The sequence below is a fragment of the Podarcis filfolensis genome, assembly GCF_964270895.1.
Source record: "Podarcis filfolensis genome assembly, chromosome: Z".
Taxonomy (NCBI): Eukaryota; Metazoa; Chordata; class Lepidosauria; order Squamata; family Lacertidae; genus Podarcis; species Podarcis filfolensis.
In genome coordinates, this window is record NC_139617.1 from 47,376,013 (window position 1) to 47,402,168 (window position 26,156).

Here is a 26,156-nt window from a genome sequence, read left to right on the forward strand (position 1 = left end):
CAGAGAAGTGGACTGCCTCTTCAAGGTGCAGAGTACAAAGCAAAGGTTCAGTGAGCCAGTCCCTCCTGTTGGTGGTCCTGCCTCTGGTTGCCAATGATCCATGGCAGGGCCTTCTTGGTGGAGGCTCCCTATTTCTGAAATGCCCTCCCAAGTGAGTCTGTCACACTCATTATTCAGGAAAAACCTAAAAAAACTGTGTTGAGTCGGGCATTTGATGTTCAAAAGGTTTGCTCCTGGCAACCCTGAAATTATTAGTCATCCTGAGCTCCCTACGAGAAAATTGTGGGCTATAGATGCAATAATAAATAAATAAGTTCTTAAGCTATATTTTATTAGTGAAGGGTTTGCTGCCCTGAGACCCCCTTTGGGAGGCAGGGCGAGATATAAATCACCACCATCACCTTGCAGTCGCATGCACAGGGCATATGATCTAAGGAGAAGCTGCCTTGCTTGAGGAGAGAACAGGGCATGTCCGTGGCCCAAGGATGGATGGGAACAGGAAATAGGGAGGCTGGGAATGTGCTCACCCTGGATCCAGACAAAGCCGTAAAGGAAGTAGAAACGGCCCCCGGTGTTTGGCCCAGGCCGCCAATACGCACGGCGGATCTCATTGGTCTTTTCCGTGAAGCTGGAATTTTGCCGGATCTTGTACATGACGTGAGGAGGGAGAGTGCCATCTTTGTTTGTTTGGAAGATCACACCTTTATTGGGGGTGGGGGGGGGGATGACAGGACAGAAAAGAATGCATAATAAGAGCCACGAAAACCAGCAGCGATACATCTGACCAGACTAATACAACAACAACAACAACAATAATAATAATATTGTATTTATACCCCGCCCGCCACAGCCAGAGCCGGGCTCAGGACGGCTAACACCAATAAAATCACAGTAAAAACATAATAGGGAGAAAAAAAAGGGGGGGAACCAATTTAAAATACAGGTTAAAATGCAATTTAAAATGCAGCCTCATTTCAAAGTAGCTAATAAATCAAGACCATAAGGGGAGGGAAGACAGAAGGGTCAGACCAAGTCCAAACCAAAGGCCAGGAGGAACAGCTCTGTCTTGCAGGCCCTGCGGAAAGATGTCAAATCCCGCAGGGCCCTAGTTTCTTGTGACAGAGCGTTCCACCAAGTCGGGGCCAGTGCTGAAAAGACTCTGGCCCAAGTCGAAACCAATCTAACCTCCTTGAGGCTCGGGACCTCCAAAGTATTGTTATTTGTGGACCTTAAGGTCCTCTGCGGGGCATATCAGGAGAGGCGGTGCTGTAGGTACGTGGGTCCTAGGCTGCATGGTACATGAGATTGGCCAGGCTGCTGCATCAGACCAAAGGCCCATCTCAGACAGCAACCTGTATCTCACAGTGGCCAGCCAGATCCCCGTAGGGCATGAGTGCAACAGCCCTCTCTCCCACTGTGGTTTTCCAGCAATTGGACCAGGGTGCAAATTGCTTAGAATGTCAGGTTTCTAGTCCTAACGGCTTGAAATTCTTTGTGAATGTTGCTTCATAACAAGGGCTTGTGATCTCTGCAGGAGCCGAGGAAAAACACAGAATGTGGTGTTGGGACACAGAACTTACTGTTTTTGTAAGAAAAATCAAGATTCTAGCCCTTAACCCCATAATTTTTAGTCCCAATGATAAGATGGAAACTGTGCAGGCAACGAATGGCTGTTGGGGTGGGTGAAAAATATTTGCAGTAGTTTTGGGCAGTCATCCATGTTTCACTCAGGATAGCAAAGAAGGTATAAAATATGCAAAGTCCAATTAATTTTTTTTTGCACAACTATACAAAATAAGAGTAATGTGTGCAAGAGTATACCCATACAGTTCTGGGAGCTGCCTCCAGAGTAGCAGGTCAGGCAAAAAGCAGTAGTGGTCTGAGCACCAGTCTGGGCCCAGTCAGAACAGATGCAGAGGTGATGGAAGCTTACTGGCCCAGGCCAAGACCAGCTAGCTCCTAAGAAGGAAGAAACCTCCGCCAGAGAAGAAGAAGCTTGGCAAAATAAATTATTGATATGCAGGACAAATTAGCTAATTTGAAACCCAAGAAGAAGGGGTAAAGGTTACTGCATATTCTTCAAGCTTTGTGTATAGGCTTCTACATTAGTGTAACTTTTAAAACTCCCATTTGTAAAAAGATGAATAAGGTTTAAAAATTGGCTTGTTAAGAATATAAAGTTTTATGGACGTGCATGAACAAGGATTAAATAATGGAACTATGGGGGGGAGTGGAGGGAAGTCAACCAGAAAATTATGGTTCAAAAATTGGTTTCTGGTGTTATTTTCTTTTTTCTTTTTGTTATTTTTGGGAAATTAATAAAATGTTTTTTTTTTTAAAAAAAGAAAGCTTACTGGCAAAAACAGTGACGTTGTCTTGGTAGGCTTGATTGAGAGTGTAGTTGACAATGCTCTCCTCATCTGGAAAGCCCTTAAAGATGTCCACGCTGACCTGGTGGTGGGGAAAAAGAGAGAGATTTCATCAGGGAAAGCAGCTTAGAACTGCAGACATCATATCATCTTAAGCCCTGCTTCTGTCATGGGTTTATTTATTTTAAAGCATTTATAAACAATATGCAGTGGTACCTCAGGTTACATACACTTCAGGTTCCATACGCTTCAGGTTACAGATTCCGCTAACCCAGAAATAGTACCTCGGATTAAGAACTTTGCTTCAGGATGAGAACAGAAATTGGGGAGCGGCAGTGGGAGGCCCCATTAGCTAAAGTGGTGTTTCAGGTTAAGAAGAGTTTCAGGTTAAGAACAGACCTCCACAACGAATTAAGTACTTAACCCAAGGTACCACTGTATAAAGCATTTTTGAAAATCTCCTAGTGGCTTCTATAATGTAGAACCTCCATTTTCCTAACAAGTGACAATCTCAGGTGTGTGGCTGCCTTGGAGAGTAGCTAGAGCAAGAGAAACTGGGGACCAGGCTACGTGGATCCAGCTTGAGGTACGTGGGATAGCTCAGTTGGTACAGCAAGACTCTCAGGGCTGTGGGTTTGATCCCCACGATGAGCGAAAGATTCCTGCATTGCAGGGGGGTTGGACTAGATGACCCTTGTGGTACCTTCCGATTCTACATTTCTATGGTTGACTGCCTCAGCCCCACTCTGCTGCTCTTCCAACTTTCCAGTATCTCTTCAGTTCCAGCCTGTTTGAATGCTGGCAGGAACAATGGATTTTGCAATGTTGGTAAGGAATGATATGCATGCTCCCTCACTTTGATAAAGGGGGGAAAAAAACCACTCTTCTTTTTTTAAATGGAGAAATAAATGCTCTATTTCTGGTATTTAATAGTATTAAAAAACAATTTAAGAAATATATCTGCTGAGTTTTACAGTTGCAAAAAAAGAAAAAAGTACATTTGAGTTACATGTTTAAAAGAGAAAAATGACAAATGTTCCACCCGCCGACCCTTTTGCCCAATCTGAAGGCATATTACAATTCTAAATAACGATAGTACAGTTTGTATGAGCGCTGAGGTGGAGAGAGCCTGGAATTTGCTGATGTGAAGATGTTAGCACAATAATTTATTGTGGAATGTGGCAGGTACTGTGTCTGTAGATTCTTTGTCTGTGTACTGGATAAACAGCCACCAGGTTGTTGTTTTTTAATTGTGCAATTTTGAGAAGTAAGTCTGTTAAAGTTTAAAAATGAAAAGCAAGGGAGATTTTAGTCCTAAAAACTATCTCTTGAAAGCCCCTGGTTTCTAACACTTTTAGGTACTGCTCCAGTAAAGCAGAACTTCAAGGTCCAGAGCGGAATCTGGAAGAAGTGGGTTCCATGAGCCCCCTGAGTTCCTGCCGTTTCTCTCTCTTCCCAAGAGGGCAGCAGGGACACTCACCTTGGACATGAACTGAATCCAGCCACAGGCTGCATTGTCAATGGTGTCCAGCTGCTGCAGGAGCACACTGGCGTTGGGCAAAGAAAAGTTACTGTCCAAGAAGTTGTGAAGCAGGTCACCATCTGACACGTTCAGGATTTCGGGGTGCTTGCGAAGATCTGCAGCGATCTGTGGGTAATGGGCAAACATGGGAAGGAGAGAGGTGATGAGGAGCTTCCACCTCTAGGCCAGCCTTTGCCACTCTGGTCCTGTAGGGCTACAGTTCCCACCAGCCCCAAGCCAGCACTGCCAATGGGGAGATGGGAATTGTTGTCCAAGTATGATGTAGATGCAGAGCAGCAGGCTTCTTAGACTTTGGTGCTTGCACATACACACATGTGCCATTGTGGGATGACAATTTATCCTTTAGTCCTGGTGCCACTGCAGAAGAGGCCCTGCTCTTAGCAGAGGACAACCTGGTCTCTAGAAATGATAGCCCAGTGAGCAGAGCTTTGCTGGTTGACCAGGGGACTTATGAGAAGCTCTGCCATGGGCTCCACTTGCATTTTTGGCGCTCCCATTCACCCATGCTAGACTCAGAAGCACAGCATGAAGCCCAGTCCCTGTGGAGGCTCCAACAGTAGCACCTTTGGGGAGAGACTCCCTGCAGGTACTTGGAGTCCATCATCTGGTGTCTCAGAAGAGATTCTATTGGAAAAGGACTGTAGCTCAGCAGAGCAGATGCTTGGCAAGCAGAAGGTCGCAGGTTCAATTCCTGGCTTCTCCAGTGACAAGGACTGAGCAGCATGTTGGTGACAAAGGTCTTTCGTTTCCTGAGACCTTGAAGGGCCACTGCCAGACAAGTGTTAAAACAGGGCTAAAAAAGCAAATAGTTTGCCCTGGTTGAAAGCAGCTTCCAATGCTCCTGGCAACATAGAAGAGATTGGAATCTGCAAAGTCAAATTAGTAGCTCAGGGTACATTCCAACATTAGTTCCACCCACTGAGTTTTACGTGTATAATTAAGATCCATCTATTTCAATGGGTCTACTCTGATTGGAACTTGGTTGGTGACAACTTTTCCTTTTAACTGCCTTAAATACAACTGAGCGCCAGAAGGTTTCCCAGATATCCCAGGACTGGATGCAGAAAGTGGGAGCAGGCTGAACAGAAACACAAACACACACACACACACACACACACACACACACACACGGTGGGGGGACAAACCAGCCCCTTCACAGACCTGCCTGTGGCTGCAGTGATAAAACCTATGCAGACCCTGGCGGAAGCACCTTTTTCTACAAGCTGCACCAGAATCCTGGGACCGCAGCAGAGCTTGCACCACTGTTCCCTCTGAGCTGCTCTGTCCTCTCATCTGGGTCTAGCCCTTTTTAAATGTTGTTGCTCCAGCTGTGGAATGGGTACACTTCTTGCTTGTCCCACTGTCCCACCCCATACCCTCTAACAGCGTACCTGCTGCAGCCTGCTAATCCGTTGCTGCAACCTGCCCTCTTCCAGGAAACTGCGGATCTCCGCTGACATGTTCATCCACACTTGGGCATAGTGAGTCACGTTCCCGACGAAGGCAAAGGTCTCGTTGGCCTGCAGAACAACCAGAGTAAGCAAAGAGTAAGGATTTGGATTTGATATCCCGCCTTTCGCTCCCTTTAAGGAGTCTCAAAGCGGCTAACATTCTCCTTTCCCTTCCTCCCCCACAACAAAGACTCTGTGAGGTGAGTGGGGCTGAGAGACTTCAGAGAAGTGTGACTGGCCCAAGGTCACCCAGCAGCTGCATGTGGAGGAGCGGGGAAGCGAACCCGGTTCACCAGATTATGAGACTACCGCTCTTAACCACTACACCACACTGGCTCTCAGGAAAGGAAAAGGAGGTGCCCCACAGCCAGGTGTTTAAAGACAACACTCCCCCATGAGTTCCACGTGAAAAAGTACTTTCAACAAAAGTCCCAATAAGACTTTTGTTAAGCCATGTTGGGAGGTAGGAGATCCAGGAAACTTCAGATATTTTGCCATGTAAGAACAGCCTGCTAGATCAGGAAAACGATCCAGAGTTCTCAGCACCCTGGCCAAATTCCAAATTCCCCAGGATTTTATGGGGGAAAGCCACAAGGCAGTTAAACTGGGATGCAAGTGATGCAGGCTTACAATGTAGATGAGCCCCAGGCTTCCTAACAAGGAAAGGGCAGGGGAGGAAATGAGGGACGTTCAATAGCACACCCAATGCTAGCTTCCCTCAAAGCCTCACCTTCAGAATGACCTTGTCCACTTCTGTGCCCACGGGAGCGTAGAGGATCTTGGGGTTGCTGGTCATGAGGTGAACGAGAAGGCCCAGATTCCGCTGCTCTTTGCTGGTGAATCCCAGAGAGCTCATGTTGCCCTGTTTCAGGGCCTCTGGCTCAATGGTCCTGCACAGGGTAGAGGAAAAAGACATCGAAATTTACTCTTCCTGACAAATGTGCTGCAAAGGAGGAAAATGGAGGCAAACCATGGCAACTTTGCTGCTGTTGTCGCATTTTTATCATGCATTCACACTTTATTCCCCCAGAACTGCAAATTAAGCTGTACATGCAGGTCCCATTTTCCACACAAAATGCATTCCTCAGTGAGCGTTCGCCTAATAAGTCAACGATTTCTACTGATTCCTATCGGTGATTTCTAATCTGTGATCTCTCCCCCTCCCATCATGGCTTATTCCAAAAATGGTTACGTCAACCAGCAAAAGAAAAATGAAGGAAAAACAGCTTTGCCTAGTCTCTCTCCCCACTCCTTCTCTCTATGGTTGCTGAAAACGGCTGCCACTGAGCAGCAAAGCACAAACAAGTAAGGAAGTGGGCAAACTCTGGCTGTTCAGATATCTGAATCAGCCATACAGGTAGCAAGGTTTGGGTATAATTCTTTGTGTTTGGATAAGTAAATTAGTGGATAATGAGCGGATGGATGGTGAGACTTGTGTGTACTTTATTGCCTTGGGTCTGATGGTTGGTTTGTACTGTACCCTAGATTTGCAAACAAGTGCTTGCGGGGTCCAACTACTGCCAGCATATAAACCTTGCTTGTGACACTTGTCCTGGCTGCCAGTTTGTTACAGACAAAGTTCACTGTGTTGTTACTAACATATAAGGCCCCAAGCCAGGCATAGGCAAACTCGACCCTCCAGATGTTTTGTCCCATCATCCATAGCTAACAGGACCAGTGCTCAGGGATGATGGGAGCTGTAGTCCCAAAATATCTGGAGGGCCGAGTCTGCCTATGCCTGCCCTAAACAAATCAGGTTGCTTGAGAGAGAGCCTTCTCCCTTTATGCACCCAGTGAATCGCTGTGGTCTGTGGGAGAGTCTCTCCTGCAAGTTCCAAAGACCTCAGGAGCCGACTTCGCAGTAACTCGGAGCAGGGCTTTTAGTGTGGCTGTCCCCTGTCCTGTGGAATGGTGTTTCTGTTTGAGATTGTGCAGGCTAGGGTTGCCATATTTTAAAGAGTCAAAACCCGGACCCCTACCAGCACCATGCTGCATCTCCCTCGCTCGCCCCCTCCTTGCCACTGACCCCGTCCTCATCCCCCTGCTCACCCCCCTCCCCTCCCCTCTCTTACCTTTGCTGACCCTGGCCGCGGAGGCCTTGCGCCCAGTGGCAACGGCGCAAGGCCTAGTGCGTCCGGCGGAAGCCATGTGAGGCCTTGCGCAGCACTGGCAATCGTGCGAGGCCTAGCTTGGCACAGTGGTTACTGGAGACAATGCTAGGACTAGAGCGGCCCCTGGCAGGCGGCTCCAAGGTCCTGCTGTAGCGCTTCTGCTTCTGGGGTACAGGGCCCTCCCAAACATGCGCTGTGCCACACTAAATTTATTTTTAAAGAACTAACCCCCCCCCCAACCCAGACATTTCATCTAAAATGAAAAAATCCCCCCGGATGGGATGCTGGCCCTAAAAATGAGGACAAGTCCAGGAAAACCCATAAATATGGCAACCCTACTGCAGGCACCCACTAACTGTATTTTATGGACACAGACATTTTTGTTCCAACAGGCTTTGATCCCAGCTGAATGAATGGGTCTTTATCAGGAGCGTCTGTTGTTGTTCACATATGTGCAATAACAAAGAAGCACAAACCATGTAACAAAACAGAAGTGACTGATTGTGCATTCTGTTGAGAATATCACAATAGGCAACCTGGTATCTCCATAGACATGTGAAAAGCAGACACAATAATAACCTTAGTTCTTAATCCAGTGGATCTCTCCATAGGTTTCTGTGAGTTTGAGGAGGCTTTCTGGTTTGGTCTTCATGCAGTGAAAATGAAATGGTTGCCATACTGCATAACAGTTTTTAATTATCTTATGTGTACAACGCCTTGAAACAGTGGTTTTGAAGGTGAATAATACATTAATTGTTGTAGTAATAATAATAATAATAATAATAATAATAATAATAATAGGTGTGTTTTCATCTATTATTTCAGCGGTATATCACTGCCCAGAGGGTTCCAGCAATTTAAGGGCTGTAACCAACATTAGTCCTACCCAGAGCAGAACCACTGAAATTAACAGACGTGGCTTTTAATGCTTTAAAATATCTAACTCTTTTTTAAACTGACAATGTAATTGTTTTATTCTGTTTCATGAACCACTTTGAGGTTGCTCCTTTTATAATCAAGTGGCATTTAAATTTTATGAAATGCATTTACTTACGCAATCGCAACTTTACACAGATCATCACTCACTCGATCAACAGAAAGGGGGCATGAAAACTTTGCTTACTGGCTTCTGGAGACTCTTGCAGGATCCCAGACGGCCCCATGAGATCTCGCAGAAGCCTCCAAAGGCCTTGCATAACTGTCCCAGAGCCTGGTAAAGTAAGGCAGAGGGGCTTTAATACCTGCTTCTGCGAAGGGCTGTTCTTAAGCCCTCCACCTTGCTTATGAGGTTCTTTGGACAGTCATCCAAAGGCTCTGGGAGGCTTTTGTGAGATCTCATGGGGCTGTCTTGAGGTCTTGCGAGACTGGGGCCGTTCAGTATAGAAGGGCTTTTCCAGGGGTTGTTCAGACTTTCCTTTACGAGCAACCCCTGGGGATATAACGTAACCCTTGCACAACTTGCAATTGCCCTTTAAATAAAATAAACGAAACAGCTGCGCTGACAGGCGGGGCTGAAGAACCGGCAAGAACAGATCCTCTAGAAGCCTGTGAAAAGTCTTGCCAGTCTCCGGGCCACTTGGCCTTACCGGTTGTTGCCGCAGAGGATGGGCTGCAGGCCGGCCCAGAGCTGGACGAAGGCCGAGCACTGCCCTTGGGGGTTCTCTGTGGGTGCCTCACTCTCCCCCTTGCCCTCCTCAGCGCTGGAATTGGTGCTGGAGGTGAAGTTCCCGGTGGAGCTGGTGCTGTTGGAGGTGGTGGTGGGTGCTTTGGAGGTGCAGGCCCCCTTGGGGAGGAGCTTGGCAAGCGCCGAGAGGATGTCCACGTCCTTCAAGACGTTCTCCATCTCCATCAGGTCCTCCAGCACAGTGTGGAGACGGTTCCTGGCCGCCGTGCTGTTCACCTCGTCAAGTTTCAACTGCGTGAGAAGGGCAAGGGAGGAGTCAGCATCACCACGGGATTTTGGCCTTTTCACAGAGCAGATTCCTGCCCCGCTCCATCCCATAAGAGCTCAGCAGGGCTTCATGGGGCCCTCTTGAGAAGCAGACATTACCCACAGACCACCACCACTTGACAGACAGCCCATAACCAGTACTATTTTAAGCCTCTGCCAGTGCCCTAGCAATAGACTGCCTCTAAACATGGGATGTTCCACATAGCCATTGATGGGCATATCCTTCACAAATCTGTCAATGGATCGCTTTACCCCATGTATGGCCCACTAGATTGCTTTGATTTATGTTAACTAGCATATTGTCACAGGTGCCACATAATACTTGTTCTGCAATTGTAAGAAATTGATCTTTTAGTGTGGCATCACCCACACCTTGGAACTCCCTGCCTGCTGACATCAGGCAGACTCTTCACTGTAACCCTTTTCAGCACTTGCCCAAGACATTTTTGTTTAGACAGGCCTACCCAGGCATACAGAATGCTGCTGTGCATTTGAATCTGTTTTAGTTTATCACATGATGTGTTTTTTCAGGTTGTGTGCCGAGGTGACCTGGAAGTACCGGAAAGGGTTACTTCCAGGTTTTGCCACTCGCACATGCGCAGACGCGCAAAATGACGTCACACACATGCGCAGAAGCAGCGAATCACAACCCGCGCATGTGCAGACGCGCAGATGCGGGTTGCATTCCTTTCAGGTTGCAAATGGGGCTCAGGAAAGGATCCCGTTCGCAACCAGAGGTACCACTGTTTTTTGAATGTTTTAAACAGTTCTTTTTAACTGTTTTCACTGATAATTTTATCATTCAATTCTTTTTGTAAACTGCTTTGAGGTTTTTTGTTTTTTTACAATCAAGCCATATATACATTTTATGATATAAAAGGATTACACAAATTAATTGAGGAAAGTTCTAGCCAGTGGTTATTAACTGTGAGAGCTAATGGGACTTCCACATATGGTAACATTATACCTTCAAGCACCAGGTGCTGGGAACAAAGTCTGTGGAGGGGAAATTGCTGCCTCCATGCCCTGCTCATGAGTTGCCCAGGGATATCCTGCTGGATAGTGTAAAACAGGGGTGGGTGATATATGGCCCTCCAGATTAGCCAAATTAGACTGCAACTCCTGCAATCCGTGCCCATTAGCCATGCTGGCCATGGTGGATAGGAGTCAAGCAGCATCTGAGAGGGATATAGTGACCCTTCTATAAAAAAAGCTTGCAGTATTTGGGAATTTTTAGTTTGAGGGAAAGAGGCGACATGATTGAAATTCATAAAATTATGCGTGGCATAGAAGAAGTGGATAGAAAAAGGGGTTTCTTCCTCTCTCATAACACCAGAAGTCATGGACACCCAATGAAGCCGAATAATGGAAAATTCACACAGTGCATAAACTATGGAACTCCCTCCCACAGGAGGCAGCAATAACTACCTACTTGGGTGGCTTTAAAAGAGAATGAGGCAAATTCTTGGAGGAGGGCTGTCGGTGACTACTAGCCACAATGGCCATGATCTACCTCCATACTCAGAGGCAGCAATGCTTTTGAATACCAGTTGCTGGAAGCCACAGGAAGTGAGCATGTTGTTGCACTGGGGTCCTGCTTACCGGCTTCCCATTGGGGCATCTGTTTGGCCTGTGTGAAAAGAGGGTGTCAGACAAGACAGGCCACTGGCCCGATCACCAGCACGCTGCTATCCATGCAGCACATGTTTATTTTTAAATGGAGCATTAATGCGCATGTATGAAACCTGAAGAGCCTTGGACCACAGTGCCAGTGGCTGCCAGGAACAAGAATCAAGCTAACAGATCTTAACAATTTCCCAGTGGTTTGCAGTTCGGCTTGAAGGCAACCTCCTGGATGAAACACATTGGAAATCAAGCATCTGCGCTAACAAGCAGAAAAGTTGCATGAGATGCCAAATACTGAGCACCTCATCCACGCGGGCACAGACCCCTGTTGTTAAAGCTTCCAGAAACCTGGGGTGGTGTATGTATGAGGATCCCTCTCCATCCTGCACCCACCTGGCTGATGATCTTGTGAGCATCCAGCTGCTCCTTCAACTCGGCAGCCAGCTGTCCAAAATACTCCTTGCGCAGGCTGGTGCTCTTATTGCAGACGGTGGCTTGGTATGCTCGCAGAATGGGGAGCCGGCTCTCTGGAACAATCAGGATGCGCCTCAGCTCATCCTGGTTCTGCTGGCAGGTGAGGCTCTCCAGCACAGCAGCCGTGAAAAGGATGCTCTGGGAAAGGGAAGAGATGGACATCTTCACCTGCAATGCTGGTAACCATTTCTGGTCTGCCCCACTTGGACATAATGCCACCTTGAGCCCTCAACACAACCTGGGCCTTAACTCCTCAGCTGAAGGCAATAGTAGGATTCAGGGCTGGCCCATGTTGCTAACCTGCCAGTATACAGAAGGCAACCAGACTGGCAGCTGAATGGCAGTGCTGGAGTCAGGACAGTGCCCTCCGTCACACCCAAAGGCAGAAAGAATGCTAGCTTAGGAGATAAGGAACAGGAGATGCATGGCACACATAAATCTAATTCTCCCAACATCTTGCAGCTTATCCCTGCCCACTCCCATGTCTATTGCCTGATACAGCTATCCCCCTCCATCCAATGGGAGGGTCCGCCCTGACAGAATGGCAGTCATGTCGCAGAATGTCAGTGAGGTTCTTTTTAAATCTGGGGAAGGGTGAGCCAGGGAAGGCTTACAGAACAGCTGCTATGAGTCCCAGCTTGGGAGAAAGGAGGGATATTAATAAATTATTTGTTGTTGTTGTTGTTGTTGCTGCTATTTCTTGATAGCCTGGCTTTTTCTCAGAACTGGGACTCAAGGCAGGTTAAGAAAAATTAAAAGAAATGCAGATGAAACATGCAGAACTAATGACATATAAAAGATCATGGTTTAAAAAGTAATTAGATATGCAGTGAAAACAATGTGAATGATCCTGCTTTATATACGTTTGCCAAGTTAAAATTCACTTCTCCGAACACGATGAATTAGTACTCAAACCTCACGATACAATACACACCACAGATTCAGATATTCAAAGAGAGAGCATTTCTTACTTCCTTGTTTGCTTTTGGCTGGCTGGCTGAGGAATGGGGGGAGGGAGGGGGAACTATCAGACAAATCAGAGAGCATTTTTTCCTGGGTGCGTTCTTTTGGGGCTAAAATTGTGTGGTTGGGAACGCATTAGAAATTTCCCCATCAGAATAAAAGGAAATTGTCAACTCTTTAAGCGAACGCTCATCTAACAAACCATTTCCAAGGAACACATTGCGTTGGGTAAGCAGAACTTGTGTGTACGGAAGCAGTGGGTGACTACATTGCAAAGAGCCCATAGACCGGGTGGTATTCTACGAAGTTTTACTCAGAATGGACCCACTGCAATTAATGAGCATGACTATGTTTAGTTCCATTAATTTCAATAAGTAAAACTTAGCTGCATACCATCCAGTTAACCCCCCGCCATAAAATTCAGTAATAACAAAAATAGAGCAAAAAATATTTTATTTTTTTATTGCAATTATTTGGCTGTCTAGTAGCATTTGCCAAATTTGGTGTTCTCTATAAGCTTTGGACTACAATTCCAATCAGGCCTGGCCTGTGTGTGAAGGTGGGAGCTGTACTCTGAAGTATCTGTAGTACAGTGGGTTGAAAAAGGTTGCTTTAAGGTGTGTCTACGGTGATGACATTTTTGCAGAGGAATCTCTTTTGTCCTTTCTGTGTATTCAACTAAAACACCACTGATTTTCAAGTTCCCTAAATGCAGGAAGCTTGAAAACAAAAACTGGTCTCACTCTGTTCCGGAGGAAGATAAATCAAAACCAGTCGCAAGTTATCAGGGGTCAGAACTTTATTTCTTTTGCTGTCATTTTCACTAGTTTTTCACATAAAGCTGTCTTGAGCACCTCCACATTGGGGAGCCAAAGGACAAGGTATAAATAAGCACCTCAACAAACAAGGAAGGAAGGAAGGAAGGAAGGAAGGAAGGAAGGAAGGAAGGCCTTGCAACAGGTCCCATGAAAAAGAAAAAGCAGTTTACAAGATGTAGCTGAAACCACACTGAATTATATGGATTATGCCCCAAATAGAAACCACCAACTTGGGTCCACCACTCAGTTCCAGCCCATGGTAGGTTGTTGGGTTATCCTGCCCAGGAGGTTCCAGTAGCCCCCCACCCCTGGCTACTTCCCACCAACCAACACAAAGTCCTGCCTCAGTCTCTCACCTCCATGTCCTTTACAAAGGTTTGGGGGCTGTAGGTACTGGAAGACTCTGTGGTAGGGCTAACAAGGCCCAAGGCGTGAGAAAGGAGGTGCAGGAAGGCCTGCTTGTGGGAGCCCTTCTGAGGATGGCGTAAGGCCTGGCGGACCAGCCCATCTTCCACGGTCCTCCAGCTGCCGAGAAGACTTTCCTGGTAAAGAGAAAAGAGGCGAGGGAGATGATCAGGAAGAATAAAGCCTCAAAAGCTCCCTGCCTTGCTTGTTCCTTTTCACTTGGCTGGGGAGGGAGGGTCCCAGACAGATGGACAGACGGATGGACTCCAGTTGCAAAAGCTGAGGCTGCTGGGTTATCCCAGGGACTGAATGAGGCCATTCAAGCCTCCCTATCTTGCCCCCAGGACCACACTTTTCACCGGCCTTGTTCCACAACATCCTTGAGAGCTTTTGCCTTGCTGGAACGGGCCCTTCAATTGTGAACATGTAGCTTGTTTGCTTGGATAGAGATGGCTCTGACTTTTGCATGGCTGAAATGCAGGCTACTGAATATGGTTAAGAGCCACATCTGTTTCTGCTCGTATTTTTGTCTCTGGCCCTGCCCATTCTTGACTCTGGCCGCACCCAGCACTCTCATGCAACCACTCTGGAAGCTTGTCTGTGATGGAATGTGGGTCTTCGGCTGAAAATAGTGCCCCATCACTGCGTTAAAGGCACAGCTAGTCTGCAATGAGTGGATCTTGGCTACACGCTTCAGGCACCCAGAGGGGCCCCAAAGGGCCCAGATAGCCAAACTTTCTATGTAAGAACCCCAGTAGCTAGCAGTCAGAATGTGACTCATCCAAAATCAACTGGCAGCCCACTGTGGTCTGTTCCTGTCTACTCCAGACCACAGGGCAACCATCTCACCTCCAGGTGAAGAAGCTTCTCAGCTGTGCTGAATTGGTCCCATGGCTCATGGAAACCCTCTGCGGAGACCGGAGAGGTGCCAAAAAACAGTCGGTAAACCTGGAGTGGATAAATAGTTAGCTGATCATTCTGGCACCTTACACTCTTGGCAGAGCTGGCATTCCAACAGGGGTAGTCTCCCCTCCTCTCTCCTCCTTTTGAATAGGTAATATCCCTCAATTTCTACATTCCATTCATGAGTCTCATTCCACCAGATTTCAGTAATGCCTATTAGGTCATATTTGTCATCCAGTACTAAGAGCTCGAATTCTTCTTGTTTGTTTCTCATACACTGTGCATTAGTATAGAGACAACTGAAACAATGAATCATTGCTCCATACACTGCTGCCTCCATCTCCCGCTGAAGAGAGTCACATGTCACCAACCACATGTCTCTTTCTTCTCTAGGGGGTGGCAGGAATTGTTCTGTACACTGCGCCTTCCACTCAGTGTGTTCTGGGGTTTGCAACTGTTGTTCTTGCTCCTCTGGCAGAGAATCTGTGTCCAAGATGAGAGCATGGAATCAATTTTGCAGCTCCAGAGACATGACTCTAAGAGACACAGCATGGCCTCACCTACCTCACAGGGTTGTTGTGAGGGTAGAATAGAAAGGGGGGAACCACAGACACCACCTTGAGCTCCTTGGAGGAAAGGTAGGATATAAACGTAGTAATAATAAGAAAGTAAGGCTGAGCCAAAATTCACAGGCAAGGATTGGATAAAGTTAGCCAAACTATCCCAATGCTACTCTTTCCCTGGAAGACAGTTGTGGCAACTGCCCTTTTTCTTGTTGTTTCTGTCACCTGCTGGTCATCCTAGAGTGAAGGCAGGAAGAACCACTCTCACTCAGATGGTGTTCAGAACCAACACTCTATCATCACAGGCCCTTCCTCTGAGGCAGCCTCCCTCATCCTCCTTTCCTTAAAATGTGGCTGGACTTCAAACATCCCTGACCACTGACTGGAGTTGCAGCTGGTTGGGGAAGGCTGCTGGGGGAGGGGGGAACTCCTGGGGGAAGAGAGAAAATAATGTCTGCCATTCCTAGCAGGACTGTACTGTAGGCAGCAGCAGCAAAGTAAGCTAAGTGGGTGGCCATAAATATATCAAATTTAGAGCCAAAAATTATCTAAAGCTCAGTCTGGCAGTATAATATCTTCTTATTCAGACAGGTGTTTGAAAATTAAGGTGCAGACCATGCTGACCACTGGGCTGCTGTCAGGCCAAATTCTATTTCAATTCTGCTTCCAAATGTGTTTTAATGTTTGCTTTGTTTTGTTTTTAAACAAAATTTCCTTTTTTTAATGTATTAAGTTTTTACATCATTGTGTATAATGTACATAAAAGTAAAACAAAATCAAACCAATGGAACAATAGCAAAACAACCAAAACAAACAAGGGTGGGATAACAAAACTTCAAATCAAGGGATCAGGGGAAAAAAGAGTACAAGAAAAGAAGAAATATACCCACCCAAATGTTTTAATGTATGTGTTTAATGCATTTTAACTATCGCTTTTAATCATTTTGTTTTTATTACCTTTTTAAAAATGTTCTCCAGCTGCCTTGAATCCCAACTTGGGAGAAATGTGGGACATGAACACATTGGATAATTACAACAACCAATAATTTAAGGTGCAGCTCTGTCTGACTAACCCTAACATGCGGCTAAACACTGTGTGTCAAGCTCTGGTTTCAGGAACTGCAACTTCCCCCCAGGTACCTCCTCCCCACCCACTGCCAAATAATAATCACATACCTCTTTGAGGTTAATTTTGGACCCTGCTAACAGCTCAGCAGTCTCGTTGGATAGAGAAAGGTTCTGCATGAGGAACCGCTGGAACTCCAGCTTGTCCTTGGCAGTCGAGTCCAGCGTGAAGCCAGGGGCTGCAGGGTTTGGGGAGGAAAAGAAAAAACGATGAAGGCAGGGATTGTCACCAGTGGGTTGCCACTCAGCTGTCGGGCACCAGCTTTGTATGCAGGGCATCGTGGGGTTCCACCCCAAGCACCTCCCTCTAATCCGCTACTTGACCCTTTTAATGGGAGATGGTGGGGACTGAACCTGCAGATTTTTTGGGTTGTTATTTTATTATATATTATTATATTAGTATTCCGCCCTTCATCCTTAGATCTCAGGGCAGTTGACCACAAAAAATTACAATATAAAAAAACACAAAATACACAATAAAAATAAGAACAAACACAAACCAATAATCCCCGTTTCCACAACACATTTAAAAGGCCATAGAATGTTAACCAGCCAAAAAAAATCAGACATCAGACATTCAAAAACCAATAAGCCTGCTAATCCAGCTATCCCAGCCTGGTTAACCCCCTAAAAACTCTGATACCCCATAATTAAATACAATATACAGTGGTACCTCAGGATGCGAATGGGATCCGTTCCAGAGCCCTGTTCGCATCCTGAATGGAACGTAAGATGCATCTGCGCATGTGCGGGTCCCGTTTTGCCACTTCAACGCATGCACGTGACGTCATTTTGACCGTTTGCGTATGCGGCGAAACCCGGAAGTAACGCGCTCCATTACTTCTGGCTCTCCGCGGAGCGCAACCCGAAAATACTTATCCTGAAGCATATTTATCCCGAGGTATGACTGTACTCCCATAGAGACTACCTTACACTGCGTTTAAAACCAAAATCGCATTTGGATAGAAACTGTTTCTCAGGCGGCTAGTCCTAGTCTTTATAACCCTGTACCTTCTTCCAGAAGGCAGAAGCTGAAAGAGATCATTTTCAGGGTGTGCACTATCCTGCGCTATCTCTGCAGCTTTCTTATGGCACCTGGAAGCGTAGATTTGATCCAAGGTGGGAAGAGGGCACCCAATTATTCTCTCCGCAGTCTTTACAACCCTGGACAGCATTGTTTTTCCCCTGACCGTGCAGCTCCCAAACCACACACACAGACCATAAGTTAATACTCTCAACAGTACAATGGTAAAATGCCATCAACAGGTCCTTTGAGAGATTATTTTTCCGGAGGATTCTCAGAAAATATAACCTCTGCTGTGCTCTCTTCACCAGGTCTTTACTATTTTCCCCCCAGGTATTGTGGTCCCGAGCTATTTAAGGCTTTACAGGTCAAAACCAGCACTTTGAGTTGGGCCTGGAAAGTAACTGGAAGCCAGTGCAATCGGACCAGGACTGGTGCAATTAGCTCAAGTGTCATGCCCCGGTGAGCAACCTGGGTGCCAAATTCTGCACTAGCAGAAGTTCCCAAAATCGAATAACATGTTACAGTAATCTAGTCATGTGCTTTGCCACTGAGCTACAGATATTCTCCCTGCAAGGTCCAGCCTCAGACCTCACCTGCCCGGTTGCTGAAATGAGTCTCCATGGTGTTGGGTTCACTGCTGCTGAGAGACTCCAGGTGGCGCCGTAAGGACTCCAGCTCCTCCTCCAGGCCAGCATGATCTGGATCAAACAGGTTACTCTTCTCCACCACTTCATTGAGCCTCTCCAGCAACTGAGTTACTCTAAGAGAAAGGACCAACCAACCAAGCGTTATCACAGCTGCAAAGGAGGGGGCACTGAGCGGGGAAGGAGGAAGTGTCAACACCACACCTCCAACAGGTGCACCTGGAGCAAATCAGCTGGGCTGCAACTCTTTGCGACACTGCAGTTTTCTCTAACAGAGGAATTCAGCTGGCTTGGAACTAAGAATGATAAAATTTTGTTCTGGATGTTCAGGCCTGAACTGAGACAATGGATTGCGTGCGACTAAATTTCATTCAGGGTAGACTTGTTGTAAATAATGAGCCTTTTAGTGATGGCAATTAACTTCAGTGGGTCTACTCTGAGCAGAGCTACCACTGGATAAAAAAACCCAGTGACTTCCTGCTCCATTACAGGCAGAGGCATAGACATAGAAAGGGGGGTGCGGTGGGTGTGGTGCGCCCCGGGTGCCATCTCTGAGGGGGGTGACAAAATCCCCCCTGGGCGGGGATCGCCGCAGATCGCCTTCACTGATCGCCCCCATGAGCGGCCCCTGGGTGCCCGGCATGCGTGCCGCTCCAGGTGCCCGAGCTGCTGGCTACGCCGCTGATTACAGGTGCTGATCAGCTTAGCAATAATAATGTTACTTCCAAGAACTGCTGTTGCGAATCACTGTGTTTAATTTGCATGCATTTAACCTTTCATCAAATTAGCACAGACTGTGCTGTTTACATTTTATCACCATTGCCTTTTATCATCATTTAATCCGGCCTCTTATGATTTTTCCACCTTCTGCACCCTTATGTGTCAGCTTAGGAAAACAGGCCCTGCATCTGGTAGCACAAAGTCCATGCCCATGAAACCTTCTGCTGCTACCTACCAGACACTTAGCTGCTTATGTCAATAGTCCTCTAAAACGCGTGTGTGTGTATGCACACAGACTTTACATTATGCACATGGAATTTTAAATGCCCCGCCTAAAAGACCATCATTGCAGGATAACCTTATTGGCTATGTCCCCATTCAAATGTATAAATCAGTGGAACAGACACTGTTACAGGTGACACACAATACTGTCCTGCAGTTGTAAGAAATAAAATATTTTAATGCAGCAGCACCCAAACTTTGGAACTCCCTGCCTATTGGCATCAGAGAAGGTGCATTTGCTGTATATATGAAGCCTTTCTCTCTTATTTGAGCAGGCCACTGTATAATGCAGTCTTTGCCAACATGGTGCCCCCTTCAGATGGAAGACGATTCCCGCGTAGGTTAGGAAACAAAGAGGTGGACTCACGTGGAGTTGGAATATTGCAAGAAGCCAAATTCATCTCGCTGTCCATCGGGACACAGGGATTGCATCACTGGCAAGATCCCAGCAGAGGTGAGAGGGGCTGCTGTGTAGTATGCTAGAGAAGGGGAGAAGAAAGAGGAGGGGAGGCGGGAATTTATAGGGCAGGGAGACCCACAAGTAGTTCAGAGAGTAGCACACGTGCTGGATCAGTACCAGCTAGTTAAGTTCTTCAGTTAAGTTAAACAGTATTCAGAGAGTGCAGCTCAGAGGGTTGAAGGGTCAGAAGTCATCCTCTCCACTTTGCTCATGATATAAAGTCAACAGATAGAAGCCGATACTGAATGGCTATTTGCACCCACACCCACATACAAAACCGATGTGGCGTGACGGTGCACACTCATTACAAAGTGGGGCATAGAATCAAGACAAAATTCTCCCTTGCATTTCAGAATTCAGTGCTTATTCAGATGCTAAGCCCATTGCTCTCCAAATTTCAAAGGTTAGCATTTCTCCGAAACCTCTTTATTTCTGAGTCATAATGGAAGAGTATTTGCAGCCCCATAATGTTTGAAATTGATGTCAAAACTGATTATTTTAAAAACTTGCTGGATTATAGGCATCCACAGGGCAATTCAACTAATAGCACACAATCCTGAAACTGCCAAATGACGCCAGCAAGCATGACGCAAAGGAAGAAAAGGAGGATTAAGGGATGCCATTGTGCCGATGTGCACAGATCCACTCACCAGACACCAGTGACGGTGTCAAGTTTGGTAGCTCCAGTCTGCATCTACTTCTGACTGAGCGTGTTTAGGAGCTCAACACTAAGTTTACTTGCTACTCTCTAGGTTTAAAGTCAAAGAAGAAAAAGATCCCTGAAGCCTAATGAATTAAAATCCTGTTTGCTTCCGTGGAGAGTGAGGCAACCAATGACCTTCCATCCCTTTCAAAGGAGCATTACTCTCTGGCTGGCCAGTTAAAAACATCCTAGGGTGAAGTTAGGTTAGAAGGAAAGAGAAAGAAGGTTGGTGAGTAGCAAGAGACGAATAAGCACACCACAAACCACCCTATGCCTTCTGTATAGCCTTTGGCCCATCACTTGTAGATCTGTATATGTATTTAGTTCCCCAAACTGCAGCTAGTCAGGAGACAAAACGAGGATGGGGAATGCAAAGTGAGGAAGGAAAGCTAAGCCACAAATGGAACTAAAAGGCTGGTGGATCTAGAGTATGGTGAGCAAACCATATTGTGAACAGTGGGATACCATTGTTGATGGTATCCCATCAACTCAGACTTTTAAGGCTCTTTGGTATCAAACTGTTGCAAACAGATGACTGAATCTGGCTTAGCTGCAGATTAAAATCTGCAGAGATCTTTGCTCCGCTTAGGTGCACAATTTACAGCACGATGATTTCAATAGCATCCCAACAAGTTAAGAAGGAAGTGGAAGGGTGAGAAAAATGAGGGTTAAATTGAGTTATATATTAGTTGCAGAAGTCCAAAGGGTTAGATGAGCTTATGCCAATCTGGTGCCATCCAGATGTTTTGAAGTACAATTTCCATCAGCCTCAGGCAGCACAGCTAGATGATGCTGATGCTGGAAGAAGCATGGGTGTGCTTGGAGAGGCAGATAGGAGTTCTAGTCCAAAACATCTGGAGAACACCAGGTTGGTGAAAGCTGGGTTGAGTCAATATGGCCACATTTCCCCAGAATAATTTGGGCAAAGCAAAAGGAGGGGGAGGAGAGAAAAAGAAAAGGGAAACTCAACTTACAGACTAGAGGAGACACAAAGCATATTTCAAAGATGGGGAGAAAGAAAAAATGAGGGTGGGGAGGAGAGAAAAAAATGTATGAGATAAAGTAAAACATCCTAAAACATAAACATCACAATAATGGCTTTATGGAGATACAACTGAAAGGTGACAATGGCTGCTTAGAAACATAGATTGCAGAGCTTGAATGTACCCCAGGGTCATCTATTCCAACCCCCTGCACTGCAAGCAATGGCTAAATAATCCCTAACAGACGGCCTCTAACCTCTGCTTACAAACCTCCAAGGAAGGAGGGTCCACCACCTTCCGAGAGAGTCCATCCCACTCTCTAACAAACTTTCTTAACTCTAAGAAAATTATTCTTAAAGTTTAGTCGGAATCTCCTTTCTTGTAACTTGAATCGATTTGTTCAGGTCCTACTCTCTGGGGCAGCAGAAAACAAAGTTGCTCCATCTTCCATGTGATGTGACAGCCTTTCAAACATCTGAAGATGGCTATCGTATCTCTTCTCAGTCTCCTCTTTTCCAGGCTAAACGTACCCACCTCCCTCAACTGTTCCTCCTAAGGCTTGGTTTCCAAACCCTTGGTCATCTTGGTCGCCCTCCTCTGCAGACATTCCAGCTTGTTAATATCCTTCTTAAACTGTGGTGCCCACAATGAGACACAGTACCAGGGATATTTTTCAGCCGGAACTCGCTGGAACTCAGTTCCAGTACCTCTCAGGTGGGGGGCATTGCCATTATAAGAGAACACGGGAGGTGTTCATTGTGAGTTCCAGCTCCTCTTTTTCTAGAAAAACAGAATGGCACAGTACTACAAGTGTCGTCTGACCAAGGCAGAAGAGAATGATACTATTACTTGATTGGGACACAAGATTTCTGTTGATGCAGCTTAAGATAGTTAGGATAGTATTCCTTTTTTGCTGCTGCATGACAATGTTGATTCATGTTAAGCTCATGGTCTACTAAGACCCCTTTCACACCAGTCCTCCAATCTGTTACGGTCATATTTAACCCTAGTTCTACCTTATGAGATATTAGCTAGCCCTCCTGCTTGACCTCAGAGCATCTGCATGTGTAGCTTTCTGGCAAAGCACCTCTCCAAGCAACTGAAGCATGGAAGGTAGTGCCAAAAAGATTTGTTGCAAAGCGGTTAGTTAAACTCAAAGGGGCTCCTTACTCCATGTAAGGACAACCGTTACAGCTGTGGTTGCCACCATGCTGATCTTGAGACATGAAAAGATTTCTACTGATGTGCGACTCTTTCTGGGAAGTCAGACCTCTGAGCTCTTCTGGTCCAGCATCTGATCAGTTTCAGCTGGCAAAAGCTCCAAGCTCCTCCTGATCACCTGCTATACGAGGTTCTTTTTAAGTGGAGGGCCTACACAGCTGGGCCTCTACTGCCAAGTTATGACCTTCCATGATTTGGTTTGGCTCTGGTCTCTCAAAGCAACAGACATCCTGAGGGTGTGGCAACTGCTCCAGTGCTCTGCAAGCATACCAGGCGGCAAGAACCAAACATTCCTATGGATTTGTTCAATCCTTATTTAAAGTCATCCAAGCTGGTGGCCATCACAGCCTCCTGAGGGAGTGAGTTCCATAGTTTAACTATGCACTATACCAATAAGTCCTTTATTTTTTTTTAAAAAAAGTGTTCTGAATCTTCCAACATTCAGCTTCACTGGATGTTAACAATGAAGTTGTGAGAGAGGGAGAAAAACTTTTATGTATCCACTCTCTCCTTGCCTTGCATAGCTTTATAATTTCCTGCACCACAGTAGGGGAGGGCCTTGGGCCTGATCAAGCTGCAGGGCTCTTCTCATGCCTTCTCTGTGCTCTCAGTTTCCAGTCCACTTCAAGTAGAGTGGGTGTTTCTGTTCCCTCTGTGGAATGATGAGACGTTCCACCAGCTCGACAAGCCGCTCTTGGAGAAGGCTGATCATTATGCCTCTGTGTGAGTTGCTGCCCACTCTTCTCTATTCAGTATCTAGGCCCAGGGCCGTTAACTTGTGCAGATGCATCAAGAGAGGTGCCTCATCAGTTTTAGCATTCAAGAAGAGAGATTGAGAACGCCTCTCCAACCAAAATTCAGGAACCTGCAAGCTCCCCTGTCTTCAGGCTGCTACTGACACCTCCTCTCCCCTCCTTGGGCAAACTTGGGCTTTTGCAGGCAAACACTGAACAGGTGTGAAACATTTCACAGAGGTAGCACTGTGAAAAAGTGTTTACCCCTGGAGTTTCTTTTTAAATACATTTATTGAGTTTTATGGTTGCAAGAAAACCCACGCCGCTTTGTGTTACATATTGAAAAAGAAAAATGACCAAACAGCCCACCCTCTTGTCCAATCTGAAGGCATATTTCAGATCTAAATAATAATAATAATAATAATAAACTTCACATGGAGGGAACCTGAACATTGTTGATGTCAATATAAAGGAAGACATGACCACAACCATATATTAGGCAATGCAGCAGGTGTAGTTTGTCCTGCAGAGTCTTTGTTTGCGTGCTGGATAAGCAGCCACAAGTCAGCCACAAAAGCTTTTCTGCCCTACAGCCGCATGAAGTTTTTGAGTCAGTTTCACATAAAGTGCTCTCTCCCAAATTACATAGTAGCATTTTATTCGTACATTTTAAGCCTTTGGTGTCCGTCCCCCCCACTAATTTCCAACCATCTGTAATCTTGCTGCCGTGAATATGTAACCCACTAAACATTTCTCATCATAAACCTTTGGCTGTTTCTACTGAATATACCTAAAGAAAGAACATATAACAAGAGCTCTTCTGGATCAGGTTTATGCCCCATCTAGTCCAGCACCCTGTTCTCGCAGTGGCCAGCCAGATGCCCATTATGGGAAACCCACAAGCAGGACCCGAGCACAAAGGTTTGGGCTTCCAGAAACTGCTAACAATGCTATTTCAGGTGGTGGTTGTTTTTACAGCCCAGTATTTTCTGTTACTTCCTACAAATATCTCGCTCTCATAACCAGGCAACTTTGGCACAGCTCCACTGCATATGCACAAAGGAGCCATGAAGTGCACATCTCCCTCCAGCAAGCAGGTGAGAAAGGTTTATCCTGCTGATTTATCCATCGCTACATTCAAGGCAAACTGCACCTGTGGATTAAGGGATTAGCTGGATCTGAGAAAATGGAAAGGCCTCAAATTTCACTCCAAATTCATTGAGGGTGATGGGCTCCACATGGGGGTGGTTAATCTTACAAGGTTGGCATGTGTGGGTCTCTTTCCAGGTCCACAGAGCATGGGTAGGCAAACTAAGGCCCGGGGGCCAGATACGGCCCAATCGCCTTCTCAATCTTGCCCATGGATGGTCCGGGAATCAGCATGTTTTTACATGAGCAGAATGTGTGCTTTTATTTAAAATGCATCTCTGGGTTATCTGTGGGGCCTGCCTGGTGTTTTTACATGAGTAGAATGTGTGCTTTTATTTAAAATGCATCTCTGGGTTATTTGTGGGGCCTGCCTGGTGTTTTTACATGAGCAGAATGTGTGCTTTTATTTAAAATGCATCTCTGGGTTATTTGTGGGGCCTGCCTGGTGTTTTTACATGAGTAGAATGTGTGCTTTTATTTAAAATACATCTCTAGGTTATTTGTGGGGCACAGGAATTCATTCATTTTTTTTCTTCAAAATATAGTCCCCACAAGGTCTGAGGGACAGTGGACCGGTCCCCTGCTGAAAAAGTCTGCTGACCCCAACACCAGAGGGCTGCTTACCTTCTTTCACAGGGATGGTGGGTTTCTTCTGTCGTAGCCCCAGCAGAATGAAGAAGAGGACCAAAGGGATGAAGATCTCGAAAGCCAGCACCCACTGGGGAAAGGAGGAGGAGGAGAAATAAGTCAGAGAGACCCAGAAGCAGGAGCAGCAGCACCCGAAACTTTGCCAGGGCCTTCCCCCCAACCCCCACCAGCGCAAGTCTGTACAAAAGAGAGACACAGCCAAAGAGAGTCAGGTTTTTCTCCCCCCCCACCCTATATATAGTATTATAACTTTCGTTCAATGAAACTGCCTGGAAGAAGACAAAGGAAAGCATTATTCATTAATTATTTTTAATTACTATTAATAATTAATTTATTCATTCTAGAGGGGATTTACACATAAGATGCAGTAACCGAAAACAGTTAAAAAACCCCAGAAATAGCAGATACCTATATCTCAAGTCCCATGGACTGCAAGAAGATCAAATCTATCCATTCTGAAGGAAATCAGCCCTGAGTGCTCACTGGAAGGACAGATCCTGAAGCTGAGGCTCCAAGACTTTGGCCACCTCATGAGAAGAGAAGACTCCCTGGAAAAGACCCTGATGTTGGGAAAGATGGAGGGCGCAAGGAGAAGGGGACGACAGAGGACGAGATGGTGGGACAGTGTTCTCGAAGCTAGCAGCATGAGTTTGACCAAACTGCGGGAGGCAGTGGAAGACAGGAGTGCCTGGCGAGCTCTGGTCCAGGGGGTCACAAAGAGTCGGAAACAACTAAACGACTAAACAACAACAATATCTCAAGTAAACCATTGCATTCTAGGATAAGCAACAAAACTCTCTATAGACAAAGCAAAAGGAGGGATGGGAATGCCTAACTTAATGTTATATTATGCTGCTTTTCAAATCAAATATACTTGATCCCATCCCTCAGGAGAAGAACAGAGGACTATTGGGCCCAACTCAAAATGGTCCCTTCCACACTTTCAATAAGAGGCCACCCACTCTCACATTTGTCCTTGAATGAGGTAAGGAAAGCAGACAATCTGTTTACAAGATCAATGGTTATGGCATGGAAAACATGGAGAAACACTGGTCCCTGACCCTTTACCACTGTTCTTGTTCCTGAATCATCCAGCTTTCAGACACACAGACAAATATCAGCAGTTCTAGAATTTGGAAGACATAGGCGTTCACACCATCTGTGACCCACTTCCCAAAGGGAAAGCAATTTCCAAAGAGGAACTACAAGGTAAATTAAAAGGCACTCATACTACCTGGGTTCAGGTAGCTCAGGCTCATTCTCTTGCACAGCGTTTAGAGGTG

The 26,156-nt window shown here is 46.1% G+C and overlaps 1 protein-coding gene across 3 annotated transcripts in view; it reads right to left on the bottom strand.

Annotated features, from left to right (window-relative positions):
• Positions 1-26,156, bottom strand: part of ABCA2 (ATP binding cassette subfamily A member 2) — a 103,294-nt gene that overhangs the window by 50,046 nt on the left and 27,092 nt on the right. For all 3 annotated transcript variants that reach the window (XM_083597103.1, XM_083597105.1, XM_083597104.1), the window contains 13 exons: positions 24,850-24,943; positions 19,343-19,454; positions 17,923-18,089; positions 16,354-16,481; positions 14,561-14,659; positions 13,663-13,848; positions 11,445-11,663; positions 9,061-9,389; positions 6,094-6,253; positions 5,304-5,432; positions 3,850-4,017; positions 2,355-2,451; positions 528-701 (listed from right to left, as the gene is read on the bottom strand). In XM_083597103.1, the coding sequence (XP_083453229.1) occupies positions 528-701; positions 2,355-2,451; positions 3,850-4,017; positions 5,304-5,432; positions 6,094-6,253; positions 9,061-9,389; positions 11,445-11,663; positions 13,663-13,848; positions 14,561-14,659; positions 16,354-16,481; positions 17,923-18,089; positions 19,343-19,454; positions 24,850-24,943 (2,062 nt within the window). The remainder of the gene's footprint in view (positions 1-527; positions 702-2,354; positions 2,452-3,849; positions 4,018-5,303; positions 5,433-6,093; positions 6,254-9,060; positions 9,390-11,444; positions 11,664-13,662; positions 13,849-14,560; positions 14,660-16,353; positions 16,482-17,922; positions 18,090-19,342; positions 19,455-24,849; positions 24,944-26,156) is intronic.